The 20,173-nt window shown below is 49.8% G+C and overlaps 1 protein-coding gene across 1 annotated transcript in view; it reads right to left on the bottom strand.

Moving 5' to 3' along the window:
* CACNA1B (calcium voltage-gated channel subunit alpha1 B) overlaps nt 1-20,173 on the bottom strand; it is a 308,079-nt gene that overhangs the window by 138,351 nt on the left and 149,555 nt on the right. The window contains exons 17-20 of the mRNA XM_064290825.1: nt 19,539-19,606; nt 17,443-17,549; nt 10,745-11,560; nt 9,759-9,976 (exon numbers count right to left, since the gene is read on the bottom strand). Of these exons, the coding sequence (XP_064146895.1) occupies nt 9,759-9,976; nt 10,745-11,560; nt 17,443-17,549; nt 19,539-19,606 (1,209 nt within the window). The remainder of the gene's footprint in view (nt 1-9,758; nt 9,977-10,744; nt 11,561-17,442; nt 17,550-19,538; nt 19,607-20,173) is intronic.

Here is a 20,173-nt window from a genome sequence, read left to right as displayed (position 1 = left end):
TCACTGCAGAGTTCTACCAAACTTTCAGGGAAGAGTTAACACCACTACTGCTAAAGGTATTTCAGAGCATAGAGAAGGATAGATTACTACCAAACTCATTCTATGAAGCCACCATATCTCTAATACCAAAACCAGGTAAAGACACCAGAAGAAAAGAAAATTATAGACCTGTATCCCTCATGCATGTAGATGCAAAAATCCTCAACAAAATTCTAGCCAATAAGATTCAACAACATATCAAAAAAATCATTCACCATGACCAAGTGGGATTCATACCAGGTACGCAGGGATGGTTCAACATGGGAAAAACAATTAAGGTGATCCATCGTATAAATAAAACAAAAGACAAGAGACACATGATTTTATCAATTCATGCAAAAAAGACATTTGACAAAGTCCAACACCCATTCATGATAAAAACACTCAACAAAACAGGAATAGAAGGAAAATTGCTCCATGTAATTAAGAGCATTTATACAAAGCCAACAGCCAAAATCATTCTAAAGTGAGAGTCTGAAAGCATTCCCCTTGAGATCAGGAACCAGACAAGGATGCCCTTTATCTCCACTCTTATTCAACATTGTGCTGGAGGTCATAGCCAGAGAAATTAGGCTAGATAAAAAAAATAAAGGGCATCCATATTGGTAAGGAAGAAGTAAAAGTATCTCTATTTGCAGATGACATAATCTTATATACAGAAAACCCTGAAGAATCCTCAAGAAAACTACTGAAACTAATAGATGTGTTCAGCAGAGTATCAGGATACAGGATAAACATACAAAAATCAGTTGGGTTCCTCTACACCAACAAAAAGAACATTGAAGAGGAAATCACCAAATGAATACCATTTACAGTAACCCCCAAGAAGATAAAATACGTAGGAAAAAATCTTACCAGAGATGTAAAAGTCCTATTCAAAGAAAACTACAAGACACTACCACAAGAAACCAAAAGAGACCTACACAAGTGGAAAAACATATCTTGCTCGTGGATAGGAAGACTTAACATTTTAAAAATTCTACTCTACGAAAAGCAATCTACAGATACAGTGCAATTCTGATTCAAATTCCAATGCATTTTTTACTGAGTTGGAGAAACAAACCAACAACTTCATATGGAAGGAAAAGAAGCCCCAGATAAGTAACGCATTACAGAAAAAGAACAACAAACTGGGAGGCCTCACTCCACCTGATTTTAGAACCTATTGTACCACCACAGTACTAAAAACACCCTGGTACTGGTACAAAAACAGTTACATAGACCAATGGAACAAAATTGAGAATCCAGACATAAATCCATCCACATATGAGCAGCTGATATTTGACAAAGGCCCAAAGTCAGTTAAATGGGGGAAAGATAGCCTGTTTAACAAATGGTGCTGGTATAACTGGATATCCATCTGCAAAAAAATGAAACAAGACCCATACCTCACACCATGCACAAAAACTAATTCAAAATGGATCAAAGGCCTAAATATAAAATCTAAAACGATAAAGATCATGGAAGAAAAAAGAGGGACAACGCTAGGAGCCCCAATACATGGCATAAACAGTACACAAAATGTTACTGACAATGCAGAAAAAAAACTAGATAACTGGGAGCTCCTAAAAATCAAACACCTATGGTCATCCAAAGACTTCACCAAAAGAGTAAAAAGATTACCTACAGACTGGGAAAAAGTTTTTAGGTATGACATTTCCAATCAGTGTCTGATCTCTAAAATCTACATGATACTGCAAAAACTCAACTACAGAAAGACAAATAACCCAATTAAAAAAATGGGCAAAGGATATGGACAGGCACTTCACTAAAGAAGACATTCAGGTAGCTGACAGATACATGAGGAAATGCTCACGATCATTAGCCATTAGAGAAATGTAAATCAAAAGTACAATGAGATTCTATCTCACTCCAACAAGGCTGGCATTAATCCAAAAAACACAAAATAATAAATGTTGGAGAGGCTGTGGAGAGACTGGAACACTTATACACTGCTGGTGGGAATGTAAAATGGTACAACCACTTCAGAAATTGATTTGGTGTTTCCTTAAAAAAACTAGAAATAGAATTACCGTAAGATCCAGCAATCCCACTCCTTGCAATACATCCTAGAGAATTAAGAGCCTTTACACGAACAGACATATGCATACCTATGTTCGTTGCAGCACTGTTTACAACAGCAAAAAGATGGGAGCAACCAAGGTGTCCATCAACAGATGAATGGATAAATAAACTATGGTATATTCACACAATGGAATACCACGCATCAATAAAGAATAATGATGAATCTGTGAAACATTCCATAACATGGAGCAATCTGGAAGGCATTATGCTGAGTGAAACTAGTCAGTTGCAAAAGGACAAATATTGTATGAGACCACTGTCATAAAAACTGGAGAAATAGTTTAAACAGAGAAGAAAACATTCTTTGATGGTTAAGAGATGGGGAGGGAGGGAGAGAGAGGGGTTTCCACTAATTATACAGTAGAAAAGAATTATTTTAGGTGAAGGGAAAGACAACGCAATACGGGCGAGGACAGCACAACTGGACTAAACTAAAAGTGAAGAAGTTTCCTGGATAAACTGAACGCTTCAAAAGCCAGCATAGCAGGGGCAGGGATTTGGGGACCATGGTTTCAGGGGACATCTAAGTCAATGGGCATAATAAAATCTATTAAGAAAACATTCTGCATCCCACTTTGGAGAGTGGCTTCGGGTGTCTTAAATGCCAGCAAGTGGCCATCTAAGATGCATCTATGGGTCTCAACCCACCTGGAGCAAAGGAGAATGAAGAACACCAAAGACACAAGGTAATTATGAGCCCAAGAGACAGAAAGAGCCACATAAACCAGAGACTAATTAGCCTGAGACCAGAAGAACTAGATGGTGCCCGGCCACAACCAATGACTGCCCTGACAGGGAACACAACAGAGAACCCCTGAGGGAGCAGGAGAGCAATGGGATGCAGACTTCAAATTTTCGTAAAAAGAGCAGACTTAATGGCCTGACTGAGACTAGAAAGACCCCGGAGGTCATAGTCCCCAGACCTTCTGTTAGCCCAAGACAGGGGCCATTCCCAAAGCCAACTCTTCAGACAGGGATTGGACTGGACTATGGGATAGAAAATGATACTGGTGAAGAGTAAGCTTCTTGGATCAAGTAGACACATGAGACTATGTTGGCATCTCCTGTCTGGATGGGAGATGAGAGGGCAGAGGGCGTCAGAAGCTGGCCGAATGGACACGAAAATGGAGAATGGAGGGAAGGAGTATACTGTCTCATTGGGGGAGACCAATTAGGATTATACAGCAAGGTGTATATAAAGTTTTGTATGAGAGACTGAATTGATTTGTAAACTTTCACTTAAAGCACAATAAAAATTTTTTAAAAGATCAGACAATGAATTGCACTGGGCAAATCTGCTGCAAGAAATCTCTTTAAAGTGTTGAAAAGCAAAAATGTCACTTTAAGGACGAAGGTGTGCCTGACCCAAGCCATGGCATTTTTAATCTCCTCATATGCATGTAAAGCAGGGTAACAAATAAGGAAGACCAAAGAAGAACTGATGCCTTTGAATTATGGTGTTGACAAAGAATATTGAATATACCATGGACTTCCAGAGGAATGAACAAATCTCTCTTGGAAGAAGCACCACCAGAATGCTCCTTGGAAGCAAGGATGGTGAGACTTCATCTCACATACTTTGGGGATGTTATCAGAAAGGACCAGTCCCCAGAGAAGGAGATCATGTTTGGTAAAAGAGAGTGTCAGTGAAAAAGAGGAAGATCTCAACAAGATGGATTGACAACATGGCCAACAATGGGCTCAAGCATAACAATAATTGTGAGAATGGCACAGGACTGGGCAGTGTTTTGTTCTGTTGCACATAGGGTCGCTATAAGTGGGAACCAACTCCATGACACTTAACAACAACAACACATATATTTTACTATAATTATTTTTTTAAATACACTGTATGGGATTAATGGCAGATTAAACACTGCCAAAGAAAACAGAAATGAATTTGAAAACAACAGAAATAATCCAAACGAAACACAGAGTGAAAAAGAACTTTTTAAAAATGAAAAGCGCATACATGAACTGTGGGACAATTTCAAGTGGCCTAATGTATGGGTTTTGAGGGGGATGAAAAACATTTGAAGAATAAATGGCCCAAAACTTTCTAAACTTGAGGAAAACTATAAGCCCTCAGATCCAAGAAGCTCCATGGATCCTATGCACACATACAGAAAGAAAGAGAGAAGAAAAGAAAACACAAACACAGCACATCATAATCAATTTCATCAAATTCAATGATAAAGAGAAAATTTTTAAAGGTTTCCGGAGGAGGGGGCAAGTTATGTACAGAGGAACAAAGGTAAGGATAACATCAGATTTCTCATTGGAAACAATCCAAGTGAAAAGACAGTGCTATAACATTTCAAAGAACTAAAAGAAAAAAAAAAAAAAAACTGTGAGCCTAGAATTCTATATCCAGCAAAAATATTTTTCAAAAATAAAGGTTAAATATAGATCTTTTCAGACATACAAAAGCCGAAAGAATTCATCACCAGCAAGCATGCACTACAAGAAATGTTCAAGGAAGTCCTTCAGGCAGAAGGAAAATGATGCTGGATGAAAAGTGGGATCTACACAAAGGAATGAAAAGCACCAGAAATTGTAACTACAAGGATAAATATATAATATTTTTTCCTATTTAAAACTCTTAAAATGCTAATTCCACACACGTCTGTCAGTTTGTCATACTGTGGTGGTTTGTGTTGCTGTGATGCTGGAAGCTATGCCAGACGAGTTGTGGAATCACATCAAGGACATCATACATGAAAAAAGCAAAAGGCCACTAAAAAGGCAGGAAAGAAAGAAAAGACCAAAATGGATGTCAGAAGAGACTCTGAAACTTGCTCTTGAACGTTAGTAAAGCGAATGGAAAAAATGATGACGTAAAAGAGAGGAACAGAAGATTTCAAAGGGCAGCTCGAGAAGACAAACTATTATAATGAAATGTGCAAAGACCTGCAGTTAGAAAACCAAAAGGGAAGAACACGCTCTGCATTTCTCAAGCTGAAAGAACTGAAGAAAAAATTCAAGCCAAGAGTTGCAATTATGAAGGATTTTACTGGGAAAATATTAAACAATGCAGGAGGCATCAAAAGAAGATGGAAGGAATACACAAAGTCACTGTACCAGAAAGAACTGGTTGACATGCAACCAATTCAGGAGGTAGCATATGATCAAGAACCGATGGTACTGAAGGAAAAGGTCCAAGCTGCACTGAAAAGAATGGAGAAAAACAAAGCTCCGGGACTCGCTGAATACCGATTGAGACATTTCAACAAACGGAAAGCACTCATTGCAGCACTGAAAGCACTCATTCATCTATGTCAAGAAATTTGGAAGACAGCTCCTTGGCTAACGGGCTGGAAGAGATCCATATTTATGCCCGTTCCAAAGTAAGGTGATCCAGCAGAATGAGAAGATAATCAAACAATACCATTAAAATCACACACAAGGAAAATTTTGCTGAAGATCATTCAAAAGTGGTTGCAGCAGTACAACAACAGGGAACTGCCAGAAATTCAGGCCAGATTCAGAAGGTGATGTGGAATGAGGGATATCATTGCTGACGCCAAATATATCTTGGCTGAAAACAGAGAATTCCAGAAAGAGGTTTATTTGTGCTTTATTGACTATGTAAAGGCATTCAACTGTGTGGACCATAAGAAATTATGGATAACATTGCAAAGAATGGGAATTCCAGAACACTTAATTATGCTCATGAGGAACCTGTACATGGACCAAGAGGCAGTCATTCAAACAGAACAGGGGGATACTATGTGGTTTAAAGTGAGGAAAGGTGTCCGTCAGGGTTGTAACATTTCACCATAGTTATTCAATCTTTATGCTAAGGAAATAATTTGAGAAGCTGGACTACATGAAGAAGAACGGGGCATGAGGATTGGTCAAAGACTCATTAACAACCTGCGACATGCAGATGACACAACCTTGCTTGCTGAAAGTGAAGAGGACTTGAAGCGCTTACTGATAAAGATCAAAGACTATAGCCTTCAGTATGGATTGCACCTCAACACAAAGAAAACAAAAATCCTCACGACTGGACCAATAAGCAACATCGTGATAAACACACAATAGACTGAAATTCTCAAGGATTTCATTTTGTTTGGATCCACAATCAACACCCATGGAAGTAACAGTCAAGAAATCAAACGACTCATCGCACTGGGCAAATCTGCTGCAAAAGACCTTTTTAAAAGTGTTAAAAAGCAAAGATGTCACTTTAAGGACTAAGGTACACCTGACCCAAGCCGTGGTATTTTCAAACACCTCCTACGCAAGCGAAAGCTGGACAATGAATAAGGAAGACCCAAGAAGAATTGATGCCTTTGAACTACGGTGCTGGCGAAGAATACTGAATACACCACAGGCGGCCAGAAGAACAAACAAATCTGTCTTGGAAGAAGTACAGCCAGAATGCTTCTTAGAAGTGAGGATGGTGAGACTTAGTTTCACATATTTTGGACATGTTATCAGGAGGGATCAGTCCCTGGAGAAGGACATCATGCTTGGTAAAGAAAAGGGTCAGCAAAAAAGAGGAAGATCCTCAACACTATGGATTGACACAGTGGCTGTGACAATGGGCTCAAGTATAATGGTTTTGAGGACAGCGCAGCAGGATGGCATGTTTCGTTCCATTACGCACAGTGTTGCTGTAAGTCTGAACCAACTTGACAGCACCTAACAACAACAAGAACAACAATCAAAAACTAGTTGAAAAAGAAAAACTGTTTAAAAAAAATTTTATTGTAGGGTTTATAACATATATAAATGTAAAGTGCACGATAATAATAGCATAAAGGCTATGACTAGAGAAATGAAGTATACTATAAGGTTCTTATACCATTATACGTGAAGTGGTATAATATCACCTTACGCTCAAGATATATCCTATAAACCTTAAAGCAACCACTAAAATAACAAAGTGCTAGAGCTAATAAGCCAACAAAGGAGACAAAATAGATTCATGAAAAATATTCAGTTGATCCAAAAGAAGGCATAAAAAGGGAGAGAACAAAGAATAAATGGGATACATAGAAATCAAATAGAAAGATGATTGGTTAAAATCCAATCATACCAATAATCACATCAAATGAAAATCATCTAAATATCCCAGTTAAAAGGCCATAAAACAAGTCTTAATAAATTATTTAAAATGATTCAAGTTACATAAAGTGTGTTTTCTGACTATAATGAATTAAATTAGAAATCAATAACAGAAAGATACCTGGAAATCCCCAAATATTTGGAAAGAAAATAACACACTTCTTAATAACCCATGGATCACAGAAGAAATCAAAAGGGAACATAGAGAATATTTTGAACACAACATATCAGATGTGTAGAATGCCATTAAAGCAGCACTTAGCGGGAAATTTATAGCACTAAATGACTATGTTAGAAAAGAAGAAAGAGCTCAGCTTCCACCTTAAATTATAAAAAGAAGAGCAAATGAAACCCAAAGTAAGCAGAAGAAAAGAAATAACATAGATCCCAGTGGAAGTCGATGGAATGGAAACTGAAAAACGTTGAGAAAAATCAAATCAAAAGCTGGTTATTTGAGAAGCTCAATAGAACTGATATAATTCCAGCCACACTAATCAAGAAAAAAACTTTTGAAAGAAGACACGAATTACCAATATCAGAAATACGAGAGACAACATCACTACAGACCCTACAGATATTAAAAAGATAATAAGAAGATATTAGGAACAACTTTATGCCAACGAATCCAATAATTTGGATACAATGAAAAAACTCCTGAAAGACACAAACTATCAAAGCTTACTCAAGAAGAAAGAGTGCTATATCTACAAATGAAATTGAAATTATACTTGAAAACTCTAGTTAAAACTTTCCCACAAGAAATCCTGCTTTAAGGGAGAGCTCACTTCTTGGTGTAAGACAGGCCTCTGAGTGTCTTGCGAATGTCCCTGGGAGGCTTGGCTTAAGCTCACGTATCAGCATGAGCAGAGACGGTGGGAAGCCTGTGAGGTGCACAGGGGAGGGCCAGAAGGCAATGGCAGGGTGCTGTGTAAGCTGCCGTCTTAGAAGTGCTGAGATCAAAGGAACCAAAAGGTACACAAAATGTACCGCCAGCATAGAGGAAATGACCGTGCAAAGCTCTGTCTACGCGTGCGCTTGTGTGCATGATCATGAGTGTGCTTAGGCGTGTGAGTTTTGCGGGTGTGCGTGGGTTGCTATGAGTCGGAATCGACTCGACGGCAAGCGTTTTGGTTTTGGTTTTTTTGTGGGTGCACATGTGCACATGTGTGCATGTGTGTGTGTGCATGTGTGCACACATGTATGTGAGACTGAAGTGTACTCAGAAAGCAAGTCTCTCTCGAGGCCAAGGCCAATGTGGGGACCTAGAACTCATCAAGTGAATCCAGAGACATGTGGCCACCCGGGGAGAACATCCTATTCACCAGGAGCCTGACAGTCACATCTAGGCTGCTGTAGACAAAATCTAAGTGAGGTCTCTGGGGTCAGCAGCCCTTGACTCATCCCCAAGCTAATCCTCAAAAAAACAGACCAGGCAGCTGAGTACCCGGCGCGCAGCACAGGCTGGAAGGATGGACTCACTGGGGCCAACGGGAGACGAAGCCAGAGAACGGACAGGCTGAAGAGAGAACAGAGCGGCTGAGCCGCCAGGGCCGCCTGCCATTGTCACAGCTGGACTGCACCCCAGGCCCACAGGGAAGGCATCTGGGCTCACAAGAAGAGACACACGCGTGTCTGTATGAGGGCACATCCTCAAACACGCTCACATATGTCTATGTGTAGACACATCCACAAACATACGCACGTGTGTCTACGTGTGGACTAGTCTGCAAACACGCACACACGTGTCTGTGTGTGGACATGTCTGCAAACGCATGCACATGTGTGTCTGTGTGTGGACACGTCTGCAAACATGTGCACACAGGTGGACAGCAACTACCTGAGTTACGTGGTCTGTCCGAAACACGAATGCTTCACTCGGCAGACCTCACCAGTCCTGTGTCTATGGTCTCTCCTTGATGCTCACGTGCCCCTCCATATCTGCACCTCCCACACAGTACAAGCCCCCCTGTTGGCCCCTCAGCTCCCAGACTGGATGAGCTGCAGACAGGAACACGTCTCACTCAGCCCTGTGTCCTCAGAGCCTCCACATGGTCAGGTTCTTGTGAAAATGTGAGTCAGGGAGGTAGCGGAAGGAGGATCTGAGGCACAGGGAAGACATTCACAAGGCCTGAGGGGGTCTCAGTGCAGGGGCCACAGGGCAGGTGTGTAGGTGGGAAGATGACCACTCTGAAAACATTCTCCTCGCCCACCCGTTCTCGTCCCGGCCAGGTCTGTGGCTGCAGACCTTGGCAGCTTCCATGACTGCATCTATGAAGACTAGACCGGAAGTGCCACAAGTGCAGAGCCTTTGCCCTGCTCCCACCACCGTGTGCCCTGCACTCTGATGCAAGCTGACATTTAGCTGGTAGCACCCAGGTATTTGCAGAAGAGAGAACAACACTTAAAGTTCGGTTACCTCTGGGGACCCTGAAAGCAAAGGGGTATCAAGGGACAGATGCTGACAGCATAGGACTTCCCACCAGAGTGAGAGGGACCCAAGCAGATATACTATGCACCTGCACGAGGTGGCCTGCCCACTGGTGCAGGGAAACACTCACTGGGCACAATGGTGTTCTCCTCTGGGGGGCCCATCAGTGTCACTGGGATCAGTACGGCAGCACTTGGCTCCAGGGGTTGATTGCCCATCCGCGTGACATTCCGCTGGTTGTCTGCATCCTCTGGTTGTTCCACCACCTTCTGGAGACAGGTGCTGGGCAGTGCATGCACAGGGCCCGCCCCCAGCAGCCCACTGGCCTCCACTTCACAGCGCAGCTCCCTGCAACCAAAATGCACGTGCGAAATCAGCACAGCCCAGACCCCTATTCAGCCTGTAAAGCCTCACCCTTTAACCCTGCGCAGACCAAGTAAATCCATGCACCACCTTCCCTGCGTATTTCTGTGATTTGGGGTCTGGCAGGCAGGGATGGGACTGGCTCACCTGTCTGTCCCTGAAACAATGCCAAGCAAGGTTAGCATCATGGTATATGTGGCACAGAACCATTTGCAGAAAGAAAAAGCCTGGAGCAGAACATTCCCTAAGCCACCCCACCAAGGCCTGCTAGGCCAGAGAGGCCAGCACAGAGCTGTGCACACGTGAAGGCACAGCTGGACGTCCTGTGCCTGCCCCCCAGCCATGTGTGCTGGGTGGTATGTGGAAACAGAGGGATCCAATTACCCAAGGCTCTCACCGAGACCCAGGGAGTGGGCAATGCAGCTTGGGTCCTCTTGGTCACAGCCACCTCACAGCCTGGCCATCAGCCTCTGGGTCTCCTGCTTCTCCCTCTTTCACAGCGCTGCCATTTCCATTCCCCTGACCCCCTTGTTCCGCCCTCTCCCAACTTTCACAAGTCAGAATGTCCCCAATCTATGCCACAATTCCCCCCAAGCCTCTCTCCCACAGGTCCCTTCAAACACTGGCAGCCGCTTCCTGACAATGTAGTCCTTGGACCCTCACACGTCAGCTCTGCGTGGTGGGGCTGCCACCCACTCCACAGACAGGGCACCAGTGCCCACGCCCCCAGCACCCACCCACCCCGTCACTCACTTGGACTGGTGGTTCCGGAGCTCCTTGTCCCTGTCCTTGTCCTTGTCCAGATGCTCACTCTCCTTCTCCACAGCTTCCTTCTCCAGAGAGTCATGCTTGGACAGCACCTTGTGCCGGGCCCTATGCCGCCGAGCCGGTTCCTCCGTGCTATCAGCCTCCCTGGGGGCAGCACGGGGGCCTCCGCGGTGCCGCGCTCGCCGCTCGCCCTTGGCTCCGGTGCCCTCCCGGGCCTGGTCCAGCACGTGCCGGTGGGCGTGGTGACGCCGGGGCTCCTTCTCAGTTGCCTCTTCTGGGGAGCCTCGCCGATGGTGGCGCCGGCCACTGCCCTCAAGGCCTGGGCCTCGGGGCCGCTCACTCCGGCCTTCTCGGGGGCCTGTGGGCTCCTTGCTGCGGCTGCGGTGTGACCGGGGTCGCTCCTCCCGGCCCCCCAGCTCCCCGTTCTCAGCCTTGGGAGCCTCAGGTCTGTCCTGCTCAGCACCGGCCACTGTGGGGACCGGGGTCTTATCCTTGTCACGGTGGCGGTGGTGCCGTCGGGACAGGTCAGGGCCCTCGGCAGCAAGGCCTGACGGCGGGCGGGCAGGCTCAGAGGACTCAAAGCCCTCCCGAGGTGCCTCACGGCCAGGCTCCACCACTAGGGGCCGATCCAGGTGTGTCTTCATGTCAGGTCGCAGGTGGCGTGTGGCGGCGAAGTGCAGTCGCTCCTCAGGGTCCATCTCACTGTACAGTGCCTCACAGCTGGCCCGCAGGTTCTGCAGCCGCAGCTGGCTGGCCCGTTGCTCCCACACTGACCGTGCCTTGGCTGAGTTCTGCTGCCTCCTGGGGAGAGAGGTAGAGGTGAGCACCTGCCCCTGTCTGCCTGATCCCCCACCTGTCTGCCTCATGAAGGGACAGCCACAGATGGACACACAGCAATGGAGAGATGGCAGAGTTGACACCAGGGGGAACAGGGGAGCCCTTGAGAACCCTCCTCAGGGTGCAGAGGATCAGGGCAGGACTAGGAGAGGCAAGAGGGCTGTGAGTGAGGGATCAGAGAGTAGTGGGTCCCGGTGTGGAGAGAACAGTAGCCAGGATGGGGAAGGTAATTTTCTCAGGGCAAACATGGGCTGAGGCAGCTCCCGGCACTGGTCAGCCCTAATGTTTGTTCCCACAGGAGCCCAGAAGTCAGGGCTGGTGTCACCAAGCTTCCTGCTCCTGGCTGCAGCACCAGGCGTGGCCCCCTCAGCACATGGCACAGGGAGTCCTGTGCCCTCTGCTCATTGCTGACTCCCGGGCAGGCAGCCTGGCCCGTCACCCACCTTGGCCACGCTGAACGCTTGTCAAGGCCAGACTCCCCCTCAGTCCCGAAAGCCCCTGTGCCCAGCATGGTGGCATCGTCTGTAGGTCACTCACACAGTAGATGTGCTGAGCCATAGGCCTCAGCCCTTACAACCTCAGGAAACTCATGGATTCACCAGTTTCTCAGGCCCCCAGGACAGTGATGCGGCCAGAAGCAGACGTGGGGGGAAGGGAGGAGCCCCACGTGCCCTAGGGAGGCCAGTCCTCCCTGGCCTGCACAGACAGAGTTGCTGGGGCGGGAAGGGCTGAGCCCTGCAGCGGATGGATCCCACCCTGCCCTGATGGGGGACATCCACTCCAGAAGGGGACAGCTGCTTTGGGCAGCCCCCGTGAGTTATCAGCAAGCAGAGAAGGATGTCGGTCCCTCACCAAGGAGCCCAGGGGTGAGTGGGCTACGTGCAGGCAGCAGCTGCTGCCCCAGACATCCCCCGCCTCCTTGGACACTCAAGGCTGTGCTGCTTCCAGTCAGAGGGCACCCTGCAACAGGACCCTTGCCTTGCTGGGACCAAAAATAGGGTTTGACTCTGAGCCATGCATAGATGCCAATGGGAAAGGGTATTTCCAGGCATGGGGGCCCCAAGGATCGGCAGTGGCCACATAGCCTCAGGTCTTAATCACCCAAAAGCCAGCAATGGGCCTGGACGGTGGGCAGTGCAGGCAACTGGGGCTGGGGTCTGTGTGTGTGGCCAGGTGGGCGCACACGCACAGCACTGCCCCCCGTCCCAGGTCAGCTCGCCCTCTTCCAGGGACAGTACAATACGAGAGCTCGGCCGTCAGCTGGGTAGAAGGTTCGGAGGCTGCAGGCACCTCAGTCCTCCCTAAAAAAAGGAGCAAGTAATGGACATGACACTGAGCAGTCTGGACAAGGGCAGCTGGTCCCTCCATGTCTCCATCTCCCAGTCCCCCCGTCCCCGTCAGGTCCGTACACGCCCTGTCCCTGGTGTTCCCATCCCCGCGTTCTCATTTCCTTACCATTGGGTCTGTCCACACCCCATCCCTGCATCCCCATCTTCTCCCCATCAGGGTCCATCCACACTCCGTCCCTGGGTTCCCATCCCCATGTCCCTGTCCCTGTGTCTCTGCATCCTCTCCATCAGGGACCCTCCATGTCCGCATCCCCACAACCCTGTCGTCATCTGCACACGCAGCCTTGGACTGCCTCTGTCCTGGCCCTATATGACACGGAGGCCCGGGTTTGGGCTCAGGAAGCCACACTCGTCTCTCACACTCTCTTCCTGGCCTCCAAGCTGGCCAGCAGCACGAGCACATGTGAGTGAGGCAGGAGCCACTTTGGCTCCAGCCGCATCTGTGGTATCTCTAACCAAAGAACTTATGCAAAGGCTTACTTTTCAGGCCCTGGGGCACAGGCCCTGGCTGCAGGGCAGCTCTATAATATGGGAGGACTCAGAGAGCCTTTGAGGGCCTGGGGGCAGCCCCGCCCTGGTTCTGGGCTCAGATAACTGGTCACTGTAACGGCTGAGGCCACGAAGTCGCACCCGGCGTATCACCACTGACACCCACATCTACCTCATTCCACTGTGTGAACCAACCTGTCAGCCTCTGGGGTACAGAAAACTCCCCACTGACTGCCATGAAGCTCAAGGTTCAGGGTGCAGGAGCCCCCACCATCCCTCACCTGAACCTGGAATGGACCTTTGTCGGGAGTTTGACTGTACCCAACCTCACAGCCCCGCAAAGGACTTGGCTCACCCTCAGGAGAAGCCCTGGCTTGCATGGCTCTGCCTTGGCCTCTAGCCAGTCTAAAGCCAGCCTTGCACCCAGATAGCAGATCCACCTGACCTAGAGCTAGGGTGTCCTGGGGAGCCCTCCAAGTTAGGAGGCGGGCAGCGAGGACCCCACAAGCGCCCCTGGGAACCACTAGCAGTCGCTCTCTGCTACCACCCACTCTCTGAAGCCCTGTTGTCCAAGCTGACATTCAATGCCGCATGGACCCAGGGAGAGAGTGCTGCTCAAGCAGGCAGCTCAGGAGAAGCAGAAGCACTCAAGACCCAGAGCAAGGGCACATGGGACAAACAACAGACACTCAGACAGAAACCAAGGGTCTGGCTCAGACTGGCCTGAGACCAGGCCAGGAGCAAGAACAGTGGCCCGCTCTCCCGCCCGGCCACAGGGAGGCCTCCCGAGAGCTGCCCATGAAGCGATGACTTGAGGGGCAAGCAGAGTTAGGAGTGGAGGGTGTTGGCGTGTAGTTATCATGAAGCCATGGGTGGAATATTGTAACAGAGCGACTCACGGTGAGTTTACGCTGGAGACGGATGAGCTGCGAGATACAGTACCTCGAGTTTGCTTTACAAAACTGCACATGCAAGAAACAGAACAAAACAAAAGTGAGAAACCAGAGAGAGCGCTGAGAGACACAAGAGGGCTGGCGCGGGCACAGCAGCATCCGTGTGCGTCCTGTTGGGCAGTGCGCCAGCCGTGTCCTCTAGGCAAGAGACATCGAGAGGAAAAAGCAAGTGCTTTTCTTCCTGCCTACACAGAACAGGAGACTGAGGTGAGCACAAGCGGATCCCGCAAGTGGCCAGAAAATGAGTGATTCCCTCAGAGGCCGTCTTCCTCCACACATGCCCACATCTCCTACAGTTCCAAATACAGGCACATGTGTGTGCCCAAATGCCGGGGTGTGCATGTATGCACTCACAGAGCTCCAGGCCTGCCTCCTGCCAGGCTGGGACCACTGACCCTGTGGCACCGAGGTGACCCCTCTCCTGGCCTTCACAGAAGTACAGAGGAGGCTAGCTCAGGAGCTAGGGTGTCCTTACCTGTAGCACTTCCCTGCCCTGCTGCGTGGCCCAGGGTTCCTTGTAGAGTACCAGACCCATTGTCCCAACCAGCACAACTCACCAGGAAGCCAGACAGATGCCAGGGCCCGAGTAGCTGCTGCCGGCCCTGGGAGTCTCATCCCAACACAGGCAACAGATTGCGGCATGAAAAGGGGCACTGCCCCACCCCACATGCCTGGGACACAGGCTTCACCCTGTGCCTTCACCTGTAGGGCTGATTCCCACGGTGTTGCCAGTCAAATCAGACTGACTGCAACACTGGACTAAGGAGGAAGACTAAGGAGACCCCAGCCAGCCTAAAGGGAGAGCAGAACAGGAGCCCCAAGGGCCAATGCCAAGGTGCACCCAGGCTGCCCCAAGCTGGCTGCTCTGTCTCACGTGTGAGGTAGAAACGGGATGAGCTGGTGCCTCACCTGGAGCCCACTGAGGGGGGTACCTAGAGACCCCTGGGGAACCCCATTTCCAAAAGTAAGGAACTACCCTTTCCTGTGTAAGAACCAGTGTGGTGGTGAGGCCAGCAGTGGGCATCGAAGATACCTGTGCTGGCGGGGGGTAGGGGGTACACATTTACAGACTGGCCGTTGCAGCAGCAGGTCAGGACAGCCCAGGCCTCTCGAGGCCAAGAGGACAGGAGTAAAGGTGGACTCCTCAGGGCCCCTGCTCCTGAAAGACAGATGCTCCGAGCAAGGACAAGAAGCAAGTGGAGGAAGGGCTCAGGCTCCCTTCCAGTGAGATGGCTGCACCTGGCTCTTCCTCTCCTCTCAGGAGTCTCAGGCTAACGGAAGGAGCCTCCCTGGGCACACCCTGGGAATCGGGCAGCTCCAGCCTCCGAGAACATCAGAGAAGGCCAATGCCAAACAAACCCACAGCCCATGTGAGCCGGGAGCTGGGCAGATCAAACATCACCTGTTGTTCCTCAATGGCAGATCCCACCCAGCCCAAGAGCTCTCGTGACAGCGGCCTGAAGGTACATCTGCCAGTCACCACCAACCCGGGAACAGGTGGCCAAATTAAATCCACTAAATGACTAACCAACCAAATAAATGAATTGTCCAGACAACTGACCAACTAAACAATAAGCCTTGAACATGCCAGCAGCTGGCCAAGCAGCCACTGCTGAGTCCACGGCTTTCCCCAGGCCCTCCCAGCCTCACCACCCCAGGCCCTCCACTAGCTTCCTCTCCCTAGAGGCCAGCGCTTCCTGCCTGGCTTAGAGATAGGGCGAAAGCCCTCTGCAAACTCTTTCCTAGGAAACACGCCTCTCCCCAACAACCGCCAGGCAGGAAGAGGGTTGCTACACACACCCACACTTACACACGCACACATATTCACACACTCACACGCACATACGTGCACACACACACTCAAACTCACACTTACACTGACACAGCCTCACATTCACACACACTCACATCGTCCCACACATGCACACACTCACTCACACCCCCCACACATCCATACACATCGATGCACCAATGTACTCGTATCCATAACATGCACACTCACATGCTCACACATATTTACACAGTCTCTCACGTGCACATTCTCTCCCAACATGTGCAGTGGGCACATACAAAACACAAGTGCCTAGCAATTTATTTGTGTCAGCAGTGCACACATATGCACATGTGCTCCTGTCACAAACATCACCCACAGACGTGCTGATGGTTGTTGCTGGCACTGTGGCCACTGTGCTCACAGAAAGGGAGAGGCCTGCTGCAAAGCTGGGGGCATCAACCAGCACGGCAAAGGGCGGTGTGTGGGGCAGTGGGTATGGAGCCCACCATGCCCAGTGAACCTTGAAGACAGAGCCCACAGCTCTGGGGCTGGATTCAGCCTGGCCCAGAGCACAGACTCTAACAGGAGAAGGGTGTCTGTGTTCTTCCACAGTCCACCCTGAGGCCAGGCCTTGGGCCAGACTTTCATGCCTCCTCCATACCTCTCATTCCCCAGAAGACCTTTCCCCATCCCACTGTGGGCCTTAGCTCTGAACAGGGAGCCCCACATGGAAGCCCCAGACCCACCCTCATCTCTTCCCACTACAGAGCATCACCTTGGCCGTCCCTTTCCAGCCTGTCCCAATACCAAACCCTGGCAAGACATTTTTAAAGCTGCTTAAGTCCCTTGGGCCACTAAGGCACCACTGATAGTCCCTCAGCTCAAAAGATACACTCTAGAAGAGCCTTGTGTAACACACACTGTGACTGTCTTAGACTGCTACTCACCCCAAACCAACGTCAGGGTGAGGTGGGGGCCAGGGCTCACAAGGGGGGAAAGCCCAGTCCTGCTGGGCCCTTCCAGGTACCTGTCCATGGAACCGAATGTCCACAATGAGCCCAATGCCCACCTCGACATAAGCCTTGGCTTTGCGCCCCTGCCCCAGCACAGGCTGCCCTGGTGGGCCCTTTGTGCAGAGGCTCCTGTGGGCAAGGAGAGCTGGGATTCATTCACAGCTTCCAGGGAAGGGCTCCAGCCAAGGGGCCCTCTGAAGAAGCCTCCAGAAGAAGGACCCTGGGGACGCCTAGCCCCAGCCCCACCACATGCTCCCAAGAGCCTTACGCTGCAATGGAGATGTTTGCGGCAGACATGGGGCTGACTTCAGCCACTTCTTTGGCCTTTTGCAGAGCAAGCTTCTGATTGGCTGCTTCTTCCATCTCCTCTTCATCCTGTTGGATCACAGAAACCTCCAGTTACACCTCAGAGTCTGGTGTCTGCCCCACCAACCTCACCTCTTCTCCTGGACCTCTGTCCTTGTTGCCTCCTTACTGGTGTGGTAGCTCCTGCGGTCACAGGCTGCCCACAGCCATTCAAACAGCTCACAGAGCCCCAGCCCCACTGAGGCTCTCTGCAGCCTTGTGGCCTACATGCCTTTGCTGGTGCTCTGGGTGAAGTTCCAAGGCTCCTTCCTTAACACTATCTCCTTACCAGGTATATCTCCCAGGCCCCAGCTGATGTTCACAGCCCATGACCACAAACCTGTGCTTCTGCCCAACCTCCTTCCCCGGCTCTAGCCCCAGGTACCCAACTGCTTGACTATCCCACAGTGCCTCAGACTCTTCAGTCAAACCCCAAACTCATCACTCCTTTCCTTCCACCTGCTCCCTAAAAGCACCTGCTGATGCCTTCATCTACCAGGTAGCTGCAGCAAAGGGAGCAGAAGCAAAGGGAGGGCGCCCTGCAGAGACCACTAGGTGCAGGCTGGCCACAGGCACTCATATGGGCCATGCCTCTACGTGGAGTGCTGCCCCCCAGCAATGCTCTGCTGGGTTACGCCATACCTGCACCCACACCTGCATTGCTAGTTGCTGCAGATGGTCTGAACTGCCTTCCTAGGGATGGCTGAGTCCATCTCAGTCCCAGAACATGGAAGGGCTGAGAGCCTTGGACAGTGCTGGTGGGCAGATATGCACAGGTGGGGATGCCCACACATGCAGACACCTGCACAGCTGTGTGCAGGGCAGGAGCACACAGAGAGGTTACACACAGATGTGCCCAGGTAGACAGCACACAGGGGGATATTTGGGACGTGGGCAGCAACTTCCTTCAACACCCTGAGAGGGTCTAGCCTGGGCACATGAAACCAAGCTCAGAGCTACCCTCTCAGCTGGGCAGAGACCAACCCAGAGCCAACTGAGTCACTAGTTCTCGAATGAAACCTGAGAGCAGCCTAGCTGCACTGTGGTTAGGGCCACAGGGGTGCAGGTGACGAGGTGGCGGCAGCTGTGTCCTCTGCAGGGAAATCACAGAGCAGATTGTGTAACCACAGCCCCCCCGCCTCACTGCAGCTCAGGGATGAAAGACTAGTGGTGGCACCCACTGGGCAGTGTCAGGCGCCCACTGGGCAGTGTCAGGCAGAGGCTCTCCTGCTGAGCCTCTAGCAGAAGCACAAAGAGGTGGAGACAGCGGCAGCCAGGCTGCTCCTGAGGCCCCACTGGGTCACACTGGGGAGGCATAGCCCATGGACTGCTAGAGTCCAGCTGCCCAGGATGACCCACAGGTGTCCCCTCTCACCCAAGGATGTGCACAGATGTCCCCTCCCCACCTGGGGCAGCCCATGATGTCCCCTCCTGCCCAGCATGGCCCACAGGTGTCCCCTCCCACTCCAGGACTCACAGGGGTGTTGCTTCTCTGACGTTTACGGGCTGTACAGCTGGAAGTTTCCTAAAGCCCACCTGTCCATTCCTCTCATTTTTTTTGTGCGACACTCCCCCACATCACACCCACACCAACCAAAGCCTTTCATGCCTCCCACTCCCGCAACCAGATGGCCCCTGCTCTCACTTCTCCAGCTGCATCTCTTGCCAGCCCCTTTGGCTCCCCACACTCCATCTTGCCTATTTAGGTGACTCTTCCTAGGTAGTGACTTTTTGGGAGTCAGCCTGCCTGGCACAGAGTCTCTCCAAGCTTCCTATGATATATTCCTTGCACCCTTGAGTGGCATCTTAACCTTTGCCTGTCCAGGACCTCTGCCTGGACAGTGGTCATATAAGGCCTTCACCCAGGGCCTGGCTCTTCTCATAGTCCTGCAGCTTCACCCCTACCATGTGAACCTACCCCCACCCCCAACACCTGAAATCAGGTGGCTTCCTTATGGTGTGGACCTGACCCCATCCCCCCACACCCAGGGGCTGCAGGTGACTTTCCTACCTACATACCTTAGTTAGCTCCTGGGCGTTGGCGAGGTTGTCCACTGCAATAGCCAGGAAGACGTTGAGCAGAGTGTCTAGTTGGCTCCAGCTAAGGAAGGGAACTTCTGCCAGTGGTGTATCTAGGATATTGCACCAGCCCTGGGCTCATGGCACCACTGAACAGTTTTTATTAACCCAATAAGGCCCAATGTTCTTCTTCAAGCATGGTAAAGAGTTAATTACAAGATTAACAAGCTTGACTTGTATTTTTGGGCTGATATTATGGTAAAGTTATCTAAAAGAAGAGTGTCAGATGTTTGGACGGGTGCAATTTCAACATTTGCCACAAGTGCCATTTTCTGTAGATATACTGCTGGCCATACCAGGTTAATAGAAACTGCTCAGTGGCACCACACACCCAGGGTTGGCGTAATACCTGTCATTCCTGCCATAACTTGGTTACACTTCTGCTTGGGCAGACACCCTCCCACACAGCTAAGCCACTGCTTTCCCTGTGGAAAATGGGGTCTTCATTGCCCGATCCCCACTAAGCCAGGGGTCTCCAGGCTGTGGAAAATTCCACTGCCTCAAGCAGTTTGTTTGGCATGCCCGTAGCTCTACATTAGAACACTGATTCCTTTGCTTGGCACACCCTGTAGCTT

The sequence above is a fragment of the Loxodonta africana genome, chromosome 9 (genome assembly GCF_030014295.1).
Source record: "Loxodonta africana isolate mLoxAfr1 chromosome 9, mLoxAfr1.hap2, whole genome shotgun sequence".
Classification (NCBI taxonomy): Eukaryota; Metazoa; Chordata; class Mammalia; order Proboscidea; family Elephantidae; genus Loxodonta; species Loxodonta africana.
Note: the sequence above shows the minus strand (reverse complement) of the source record. Positions and strands in the feature narration are given on the sequence as shown.